At 45.5% G+C, this 11411-nt stretch overlaps 1 protein-coding gene across 1 annotated transcript; it reads right to left on the reverse strand.

Moving 5' to 3' along the window:
* Positions 1–1236: 1236 nt before the first annotated feature.
* Positions 1237–7646, reverse strand: LOC129715880 (uncharacterized). The gene is made up of 2 exons (XM_055665770.1): positions 7426–7646; positions 1237–6640 (listed from the first exon to the last, which is right to left on the reverse strand). The coding sequence occupies exon 2, from the start codon at positions 3810–3812 to the stop codon at positions 2739–2741; it is 1074 nt and encodes a 357-aa protein (XP_055521745.1). The 5' UTR covers positions 3813–6640; positions 7426–7646; the 3' UTR covers positions 1237–2738.
* Between the last annotated feature and the right edge of the window lie 3765 nt (positions 7647–11411).

Consider the following 11411-nt stretch of genomic DNA (forward strand, 5'->3'; position numbering starts at 1 on the left):
GTAACCGGCCTGGCCTCAGTACTAACGTACTAAGGAGACGACGGGATACTTGAGTCTTTTACACAGGACATTTATTGCTGCTGCTGCTGCTGCTGCATGCTCTGTTTAGAGTTTTGAGGCAAAAGAAAACTCAATAAAATAAAATACCCTATATAAGAAACAATAAATGCAAAAATACAAAATAAAAACATGTTCTTTAGAATTATGCTTCCCATACAAAAATACTTAAATAATAAATTAAAATAAATAAAACATATGAGCAACTGTTCTAAGATGTCTCACACTCATACTTAATACAGCAATCACACAGCATCACCAAAATACACGTTTTCAATCACAGTAAGTCCTATGCAAATAACATCTGTTCAGTGTTTAACAGAGAAGAAAAACAGTACATCCGCAAAAACGACCAGCGGAGGGCGCATGACCCATGCAAAATAAAACAAACGCCACAATCCCTTCATTGTAAAATAGTAACAAACAAAGGTGAATACACAGTTACATGAGGGATATTTAGTGGAATACAAACACTTTTCCATACCTGCTACTGTAGCAGGTATGGAAAAGTGTTTGTATTCCACTAAAAGGGATTTTGTCAACAATTGTTTTTCACTTTAAATGTAGCAGCCTGCTAGTTTACAAAACTTTCCAAATTTGCTTGTACTCGGGCATCTGAGGTGTGCTCTGCCTTCTTGCTTGCGTGGCAGAGCGATGGCTTCGTAACCATGTTGATACATATTTGCTTGGCTCAAAAAGGCTTACAGGGGGCACATTGATACTGATAGAAACATAGAAACATAGAAATTAGGTGCAGGAGTAGGCCATTCGGCCCTTCGAGCCTGCACCGCCATTCAATATGATCATGGCTGATCATCCAACTCAGTATCCCGTACCTGCCTTCTCTCCATACCCCCTGATCCCCTTAGCTACAAGGGCCACATCTAACTCCCTCTTAAATATAGCCAATGAACTGGCCTCAACTACCCTCTGTGGCAGAGAGTTCCAGAGATTCACCACTCTCTGCGTGAAAAAAGTTCTTCTCATCTCGGTTTTAAAGGATTTCCCCTTTATCCTTAAGCTGTGACCCCTTGTCCTGGACTTCCCTAACATCGGGAACAATCTTCCTGCATCTAGCCTGCACCAACCCCTTAAGAATTTTGTAAGTTTCTATAAGATCCCCTCTCAATCTTCTAAATTCTAGAGAGTATAAACCAAGTCTATCCAGTCTTTCTCTTCATAAGACAGTCCTGACATCCCAGGAATCAGTCTGGTGAACCGTCTCTGCACTCCCTCTATGGCAATAATGTCCTTCCTCAGATTTGGAGACCAAAACTGTACGCAATACTCCAGGTGTGGTCTCACCAAGACCCTGTACAACTGCAGTAGAACCTCTCTGCTCCTATACTCAAATCCTTTTGCAATGAAAGCTAACATACCATTCGCTTTCTTTACTGCCTGCTGCACCTGCATGCCTACCTTCAATGACTGGTGTAACATGACACCCAGGTCTCGCTGCATCTCCCCCTTTCCCAATCGGCCACCATTTAGATAATAGTCTGCTTTCCTGTTTTTGCCACCAAAATGGATAACCTCACATTTATCCACATTATACTGCATCTGCCAAACATTTGCCCACTCACCCAGCCTATCCAAGTCACCCTGCAGTCTCCTAGCATCCTCCTCACAGCTAACACTGCCCCCCAGCTTAGTGTCATCCGCAAACTTGGAGATATTGCCTTCAATTCCCTCATCCAGATCATTAATATATATTGTAAATAGCTGGGGTCCCAGTACTGAGCCTTGGGGTACCCCACTAGTCACTGCCTGCCATTGTGAAAAGGACCCGTTTACTCCTACTCTTTGCTTCCTGTTTGCCAGCCAGTTCTCTATCCACATCAATACTGAACCCCCAATGCCTTGTGCTTTAAGTTTGTATACTAATTTCTTATGTGGGACCTTGTCGAAAGCCTTCTGGAAGTCCAGATACACCACATCCACTGGTTCTCCCCTATCCACGCTACTAGTTACATCCTCGAAAAATTCTATAAGATTAGTCAGACATGATTTACCTTTCATAAATCCATGCTGACTTTGTCCAATGATTTCACCACTTTCCAAATGTGCTGCTATCCCATCTTTAATAACTGACTAGCAGTTTCCCCACTACCGATGTTAGACTAACTGGTCTGTAATTCCCCATTTTCTCTCTCCCTCCCTTCTTAAAAAGTGGGGTTACGTTTGCTACCCGCCAATCTTCAGGAACTACTCCAGAATCTAAAGAGTTTTGAAAGATTATTACTAATGCATCCACTATTTCTGGAGCTACTTCCTTAAGTACTCTGGGATGCAGCCTATCTGGCCCTGGGGATTTATCGGCCTTTAATCCATTCAATTTACCCAACACCACTTCCCGGCTAACCTGGATTTCACTCAATTCCTCCAACTCCTTTGACCCGCGGTCCCCTGCTATTTCCGGCAAATTATTTATGTCTTCCTTAGTGAAGACGGAACCAAAGTAGTTATTCAATTGGTCCGCCATATCCTTGTTCCCCATGATCAACTCCCCTGTTTCTGACTGCAAGGGACCTACATTTGTTTTAACTAATCTCTTTCTTTTCACATATCTATAAAAACTTTTGCAGTCAGTTTTTTATGTTCCCTGGCAGTTTTCTTTCATAATCTATTTTTCCTTTCCTAATTAAGCCCTTTGTCCTCCTCTGCTGGTCTCTGAATTTTTCTCAGTATATGCTGCTTTTTCTGGCTAATTTGTACACTTCATCCTTCGCTTTGATACTATCACTGATTTCCCTTGTTATCCATGGATGTACTACCTTCCCTGATTTAGTCTTTTGCCAAACTGGGATGAACAATTTTTGTAGTTCATCCATGCAGTCTTTAAATGTCTTCCATTGCATATCCACCGTCAACCCTTTTAGAATTAATTGCCAGTCAATCTTGGCCAATTCACGTCTCATACCCTCAAAGTTACCTTTCTTTAAGTTCTGAACCATTGTTTCTGAATTAACAATGTCACTCTCCATCCTAATGAAGAACTCAACCATATTATGGTCACTCTTGCCCAAGGGGGCACGTACAACAAGATTGCTAACTAACCCTTCCTCATTACTCAATACCCAGTCTAAAATAGCCTGCTCTCTCGTTGGTTCCTCTACATGTTGATTTAGATAACTATCCCGCATACATTCCAAGAAATCCTCTTCCTCAGCACCCCTGCCAATTTGATTCACCCAATCTATATGTAGATTGAAGTCACCCATTATAACCGTTTTGCCTTTGTCGCACGCATTTCTAATTTCCTGTTTGATACCATCTCCAACTTCACTACTACTGTTAGGTGGCCTGTACACAACACCCACCAGCGTTTTCTGCCCCTTAGTGTTGTGCAGCTCTACCCATACCGATTCCACATCCTCCAAACTAATATCCTTCCTTTCCATTGCATTAATCCCCTCTCTAATCAGTAACGCTACCCCACCTCCTTTTCCTTTCCGTCTATCCCTCCTGAATATTGAATATCCCTGGATGTTCAGCTCCCAGCCTTGGTCACCCTGGAGCCATGTCTCCGTGATCCCAACTATATCATAGTCATTAATAGCTATCTGCACATTCAACTCATCCACCTTATTACGAATGCTCCTTGCATTGAGACACAAAGCCTTCAGGCTTGTTTTTACAACACTCTTACCCCTTACACAATTATGTTGAAAAGTGGCCCTTTTTGATTTTTGCCCTGGTTTTGTCTGCCTGCCACTTTTACTTTTCACCTTGCTACCTATTTCTTCTACCCTCATTTTACACCCTTCGGTCTCTACGCTCACACATTTAAGAAACCCTTTCCCTTTAACTCCATCCTCCACTGTCCCATTCAACACCCCATCCCCCTTATTCAGTTTAAAGCCACCCGTGTAGCAGTGGCAAACCTGCCTGCCAGAATGCTGGTCCCATACCTGTTAAGATGCAATCCGTCCCTTTTGTACAGTTCCCCCTTACCCCAAAACAGATCCCAGTGATCTAAGAATCTAAATCCCTGCCCCGTGCACCAGATCCTCAGCCACACGTTCAGGTCCCGTATCTCCCTGTTCCTGCTCTCGCCAGCACGGGGAACTGGAAGCAAACCGGAGATAACAACCCTGGAGGTCCTGCTTTTCAACATTTTTCCGAGCTCTCTAAAGTCACGTTGCAGAATATTCATCCCCTTCTTTCCGACATCGTTTGTGCCGACATGCACTACCACTTCCGGATGTTCACCTTCGCCCTTGAGGATTTTCTGCACTCTGTCCGTGACATCCTGGATCCTGGCACCGGGAAGGCAGCACACCATCCTCGCATCCCGTCTGTTGCCGCAGAAACCCCTGTCCGTACCTCTCACGATGGAGTCTCCCACTACAATGGCCTTGCCTGCCTTAGGCCTTTTTGGTTTTGGCTCAACAGCCCTATTCGCATCACAGGCCAGTCCGCCGCTCACGTCTTCTGTCCCAACAGCTTCTAAGCGGATGAACCTGTTTACAAGAGGTACATCACCCGGGGACGTTGGCATTCCATGCTTCCCTCCCTTTCTCACTGTCTCCCACCTTCTCTCTTCCAGTACCTTAGGTGTAACAATCGTACTGTAGGACTTGTCGAGGAACGACTCCGTTTCTCGTACGAACCGGAGGTCATCCACTTGCTTCTCCAGTTCCCAACACGGCCCTTCAGGAGCTCTACCTGGATGCATTTTTCGCATTTGTAGCAGCCAGAGGCACCAGCGGTGTCCTTGACCTCCCACATACTGCAAGCATCGCACTGAATCAGCTTGCCTGACATCTCCTTCTTTGGTCTCTACCTCTCAAGCGTATTGCATGGTCTCCTCTCCTCAGCCTCCTCTCCGAAGACTCTCGAGCCTTCATCAAATCATCATCAAATTGCTGACACTAGACAACAACATTCTAGATCTTTGGTCTGTGTACACAATATTCATCAGACTGAAGCCCCTTTCACACTCTGCAATGCTGCAAGGGATGGTCTGCATGCAGTGGATGAGTGGTTTGAGGCATTCAGGTTCACTCTCTGGGTGCTCGATGAAATCTCTCATTCCATTGACAGCTTGTTCTTGACAAAGATTGAATCGCCTGCACAGTGGTTTTACCTGTGACTTACCGTACCGTATGCCAGGTGTTGATGGCCAGGTGCTTGAATCCAGAATACTGAGATCATGAAGAATTTCATCCTTAGATGAGAGCCGCTTCTCCATGTTGTTGATCAGACTTTGTAGGAACTGTTTTGTATTGATCGGCATGAGCTTAGCATTTGAGTCCAGGGACACTGATCCAAACTGTCCCAAAGCCTGTGCTTTCAATGCTTCCTCCAATTTCTCTCCTGGAGACTCTTTAAATGATGCCAGCACTCGGATGGTGCGCTTCAGCAGCTGTTCTGCTCTTAAAAGCGTGATTGAATGGGCCTGTAATTGCTGGGACAGGTTTGAAAGTTCAGATAGTGCATCATACATGAGTCCAAGGTCACAAAGAAATTCCTTGCTTTGCATACGACGTGCCGGGCCTCTGTAGGTTTGCCTCTCTTTGCCGTTTCTTGTTTGGTCTCCTGCAGCATTCTCAAAGTGTCTGTTAAGTGCTTCGTATGACCTCCACACAGCCTTTACAGAACGGAAACTGCTGGCAACCCATCGGGTGTTTAAAACTCTGCCAATCTTCAGGACTTGTCAGCCCACTTCTTGTGCTGCTTCCATAAGTTCCAGTGAATTTTTATTGGACTGACTGTAGAGATTGTGGAGTTTGTCCATGAAAACTTTGAAGTGGTTGACTGCCTGAACCTCATCCACGGCATCATTTACAGCCAGTTCTAGGCGGTGGTTCATACAGTGCCATGTGAAGAGGTTAGGGTACCTTGCAGTCAGCCTGGTTGCCACACCAGAGTTTTTGCCTAACAAACACTGGCTCCATCAGAAACAAATGAGATCCAGTTGTTTTTAAGCCACTCTTCACTAAAGCCTGCAGTGTCCAAACAGTTTAATAGAGCTTCCTCTATAGACTCTGCCCTCTGGCTTTCCAGCTCCACCAGGTCCGAAAAAACAAATTCAGGAGTATCTCCATCTAAAGAGGCCTTCACATTGACAATCATGGCTGATTTACGGCTGAGAGAAGTTGCCTCATCAATGAGAACAGACAGATGACACAATGCTGTCAACTATTTTTGTCTGCATCTTTTTTGCTATGTGTTCCACAATTGTTGTTGAACTGAACCTTGAGTGCAGACTTGTGCCCATGTTGACACCGTTTTTTTTCCTGAAGCTCAATGAGATCGTCATGGTCAGAGAAAGGTTGGTTCATCTAGGCAAGATAATATGCTGTTCTGAATAAAGCATTTGTCTCAGCTAACACAGTGTCTGACACAGCTCTCACAAGATTCCCAAGTAAATCCTGTCCACCCTTTTCAGTGAGTTCCTGAGCTATTTCGTGTGCGATGGACATCTCATGCCGTCTGATCTTGTTTCTCAAGGAGGCCAGGGCTGTTGGTCTGCTTGAGCCTGATGACTGGATCTTAAACATCGCCAACTCCTCAGATATGGAAATTCTTTTCTCTGTTAAGACGCCAGTAGATTTTGTTGAGCTGCAAATAGCACAACCTGGAAGTAAACAAAAACATGACTAATTAACATCATACAAGTAGTCTTTTTTGAATCTATATTAGCAATAACACCTTCTTTCCGGCGGCTGTCACTCTACTCAACAACGTATCTCGGTGACTGCCAATCACCACCTTGAGGAGCTTGGACCCCGGACACTTATTATTATTTATTCAAATCGTTTGCTATGTCGCTCTTCCAGGGAGATGCTAAATGCATTTCGTTGTCTCTGTACTGTACACTGACAATTAAAATTGAATCTGAATCTGAATCTGAATCTGAATCTGAACTGGATAAGAATCTATTCAAAATAATTGAATGAACTGTAAATAAGCTTCACTGTGACAATATCATTATAATTTAATTATATAAAAGTGAAATTAATGTATCTTTAAGATGAAAATAAATCAGCTATACTCTCATTTGCATAAAGTTGACCATGTGTTTATAGCAGCTTTACAAGTTGGCTGATATTTACCTAACTTTCTGTCCTTCCATTCTAACCAAGAATGCCTGCTTTTAAACTCCCTAGCCTGACTCTCAGTCCATAGGGCTGGCCAAGAGTTATCATCTAGAACAAGGAGATATTCAGCACACACACACTCACAGTCTCACAGTAAAATGTGTAATAACTACGTTATTTACTACTTTACTACAACAAGATTGAGCTAGCAAGGCCGTTTAGTGAATATATGTGTGGTATTCATTCAGTTTGGGAAATCTCTTATAAGCTAGTAGCTAGTATAATATCTGCTAAAGTTCACTTGTATACGACTTTCACTTACCCGATACACTGCTGGCATCAGGCTCCGCTGTAGTTCCCTCTTCTTCATCTAACGTCCTAGTGACTGCTGGAGTGTCGTCCGAGGCAGCAGCAGGCTTGTTTTTTTTTTTAAATGGCTAAGGGTAGTTTGTTGCTTCCACTTCATATTTACTGTTGAGCCGCTGGACATCACCTCGGCGCCGACTGAGTTGATATCGCTGTCGTCTAGGTGACGTGACATCAGGTCTAGGTCACGGGCGGTCACCACAGTCACGGGCACGGGCCATGGGCGGAAGCCTCTGTATCGCTATTATAATGCTGCGTTCCATTGTACCCGGAACTCGGGACTTTCCGAAAGGAAAAGTGCGACTTTGACAGAGACACAGCGCACAGGTTGAATTTATGAATGAAAGTATGACAGTTCTGTGACAGAACTGTCATACTTTCATTCATAAAATAAACAGAATTTCTGTCACTATCGAAGTTGATACGTGTCATTGCGCATTTCTAAGTGGGCATACGGAAATGCTGGAGCTTTCTTAGTGGGTATACGGCGTATACCTGCGTATCACACCTCTGGCTAAATGTCTCACACGCTTATCCCGATTTCCATAATTATTTACAGCGCAAAAATTGACATTTTCAGCAGGTTTAAACGGGCCCGCTACGCTGGAAATAATGGTAAGTGCTTACCTTCAGTTCATCGCGTGTACTCCATCGCGTGTACGGCCTTTACGGAGGCCCGATGTTCCAGGCCGTTCTCGCCGGAGGAAAGCGCTCCGGCGTCGAGAGAATCCTCCCAGCAGCTTGGGACTCCTGGAATGGCCGCATCCTTACTGGAGACCGTGGCTTCCGAAGCCAACAGGTCGCGCTGGATGGAGCTCCACCACTGGCGATCTCGGCAAGAGATCCCAGGCTCCCGATGTAAAGTTCACAGACCTGCAGCTCCGCAATGTTTTATCGGTGGTCTTCAGCTCACCAGAATTCCAGCGCGGCGACCCGCGCAAGGCATCGCCCGCTCCGCTCCACGATAGCGCTCCAGCGCTGAGCTGCCGCCGAAGCCGAGGTTCTGGGCGGTCCCCTCAGGAAACGCCGCTCCAGACCCGCTGGTCGGGTCAAAGGTGCAGCCCACAGAAAGACCGCCTCTCCGACCAGGTAGGGACCCTAGAAAGCAGTTTCCCCATCCCCCCCCCTCCACCCCGACATAAAAAAGACTAGAACTCCGAAAAACAAAACTCAACTAACTATAAATTAAAAAGAGATGAAAAAACAGACAGCTGCAGGCTGGGCAGCCATACCCATACAGGACGGCACCCCCTGTAAATTCCTCTCTCTGATTGTAAGGGGCCTACATTTGTCTTCACTCAGCTTTTCCTTTTTAGATATCTAAAGAAGCTTTTACAGTCAGTTTTTATATTCCCCACAAGCTTTCTTTCATGCCCTTTATTCACCCTCTTAATTACCACTTTGTCTTCTGTTGAATTCTAAATGTCTCCATTCTCCGGTTTGCTGTTTCCTCTGGCCAATTTGTATGCCTCTTCCCTGGATTTAACACTATCCTTGATTTCTCTCATTAGCCACGGTTGAGCCGCCTTCCCCGTTTTATTTTTTCCCCCAAACAGGGATGAACAATTTTTGGAGTTCATCCATCCAATCTTTAAATCATTGCCATGCATCTCCACGTCAATTTGCTAGTCTATCCTAACCCCTAATTCCTATCTCATACCTTCAAAGTCTCCTTTCTTGAAATTCATGACCCTAGTCTCTGAATTAACCGTGTCACTCTCCATCCTAATGCAGATTTCCACCATGTTATGGTCACTGTTGCCCAAGGAGCTTTGCACAACGAGATCGCTAACTAATGCTTCCTCATGACACAATACCCAGTCTAGGATGGCCTGCCCTCTAGTCGGTTCCTCTACATATTGGCTTAAAAAACCATCCCGTAAACCAAAGATCTTATAGCAGAGCAAGATGGGTTACTCTCACGCAAACGTGTAGTACGCTCATGGGCGGATTCATGACCTGTTTGACCAGTTTTACCAGGGTTCCTTCATGCCAGACTAATTAATTCTGCCTTCCTGTTAAGGGCAGTCAAGCATACATCCCCTCTGGAATTCAGCTCTTTGGTCCAGGTTTGAATCAAGGCTGCGATGAGGTATGGCGTCCAGTGGAACTGGCAAATCCCAAACTGCCCATTAATGAGTAAGTTATTGGGGAGTAATTGCTACTTAATAGCACAGCTTCCATTACTTTGTTGATGACTGAGAGTCGACTGTTTGGGCAGTAATTAGCTGGATTGTACAGACTTGCCTTTTGTGAACAGGACACACCTTGGATATTTTCCACATTGTCACATAGATTTCTATGTTGTAAACGTACCATAGTTGGTTGGCAATATGCAAAACGTGTTCTGGAGTACACATCCTCAGAGCTAAACTGAGATGTTGCCTGCTCCCAAAGCCAGAGGTCTCAGCCATTGCTTGATGTGCCGTGGAATGAATCTAACTGCTGCGATGGTGTTATCAGAGTTCTACCATCTATTCGGCACTCACATGCTCAGCCCCACTATCATTGAGAATGCCTTGGAGCCTCTTCAGCTGCTAATTATCCACCACCTTTAGCAGCAGATTGTGGCAATTTGGCCCATCAAGTCTACTCTGCTATTCAATCATGGCTGATCTATCCTGACCACCCCAATCACCCATCCTCATAACTCTCCTCTGCATGCCCACCAGTTTAATGACATCTTTCCTAATGCAGAACCACCAGCAACGTACACGGTGCTTTAAATGTGACCTTACTAACGTCTTGTTCTTGATTAGTACGGGTGTCAGGGTGATGGGGAGAAGGCAGGAGAATGGGCTTAGGAGGGAGAGATAGATCAGCCATGAATGAATGGCGGAGTAGACTTGATGGGCCTAATTCTGCTCCTATCACATGACTTGATGAACATGACATCCCAACTCCCATTCTCAGTACATTGACCAATGTGTGTTAACCGATTGACCCAACAGACCAACATCCTTCCTACGGCAGAGCGAGCAGAAATGTTCACAGTAGTTTAAATGTTGCCTTACCAACGTCTTGCACAGCTGTAACATGACGTCCCAACTCACATGCTCAGTACACTGACAGAATCAGAATCATAATCATACTTTATTAGCCAAATATGTTCTGCAACATACGAGGAATTTGATTTGCCATGGTCACACCAATAAAAAGCACCAACACACAAAATACATTTTTAACATTGACCAGAGCGACTCCTCCACATTCCTCACTGTGATGGAAGGCGATAAAAAAGTTCAGTCTCTTCCCTTCTTTGTTCTCCCGCGGTCGAGGACCTCGCGCCTTCTGTAGACAGGACGTGGCCGTAGCCGGCAGTCTGGCCCTCCGCGTCGGGGCGATCAAGCTCCTAATCGGGGGGGGGGGGGGGGGGGGGGGGGGGGGGGGAGGGGGGGTCTGAGCTACCCCGCGCCGGGCGATCGGACCCCCCCCGGGTCGGGGTCAAAACCTCTTGCGACTTTGGAGCTTCCCGACATCAGTCTCTACCCGTGACTGCGAATTAATTCCTTCATGTTGAAATCCGCAGGCCGCATTTGGAGCGTCGATCCCAGGCAAGATTGGCAGCTTGCCCCCGCCAGGCTGGCAGTCTGCTGGATCGACTAACATGGATTTAATAGGAATCTGAGGGGTTGACTTCTTCACACAAAGGGTGGCGGGGTGCCAGAGGAGGTAGTTGGGGCAGGGTCTATCGCATTGTTAAAGAAGCGATTAGACAGGTACATGGATAGGACGGTTTAGAGGGAAATGGACTAAACGCAGGCAAGTGGGACTAGTGTAGATGGGACAGTTGGGCCTGTTTCCATACTGTATGACTCTATAACCTCTCCCTGTAGCTAATACCCCGTAATCCACGAATCATTCTGGTAAACCTTTTCCACATCCCTCTTGTAATGGGGTGACCAGAACTACACACAGTACTCCAAATGCGGTTAACCAAAG

Source organism: Leucoraja erinacea, unplaced genomic scaffold (genome assembly GCF_028641065.1).
Source record: "Leucoraja erinacea ecotype New England unplaced genomic scaffold, Leri_hhj_1 Leri_1476S, whole genome shotgun sequence".
In the NCBI taxonomy this organism is placed as follows: Eukaryota; Metazoa; Chordata; class Chondrichthyes; order Rajiformes; family Rajidae; genus Leucoraja; species Leucoraja erinaceus.

Coding starts and splice junctions, on each gene's coding strand:
- LOC129715880 (XM_055665770.1), bottom strand. CDS start 3,812: ATGAGGGTAGAAGAAATAGGTAGCAAGGTGAAAAGTAAAAGTGGCAGG.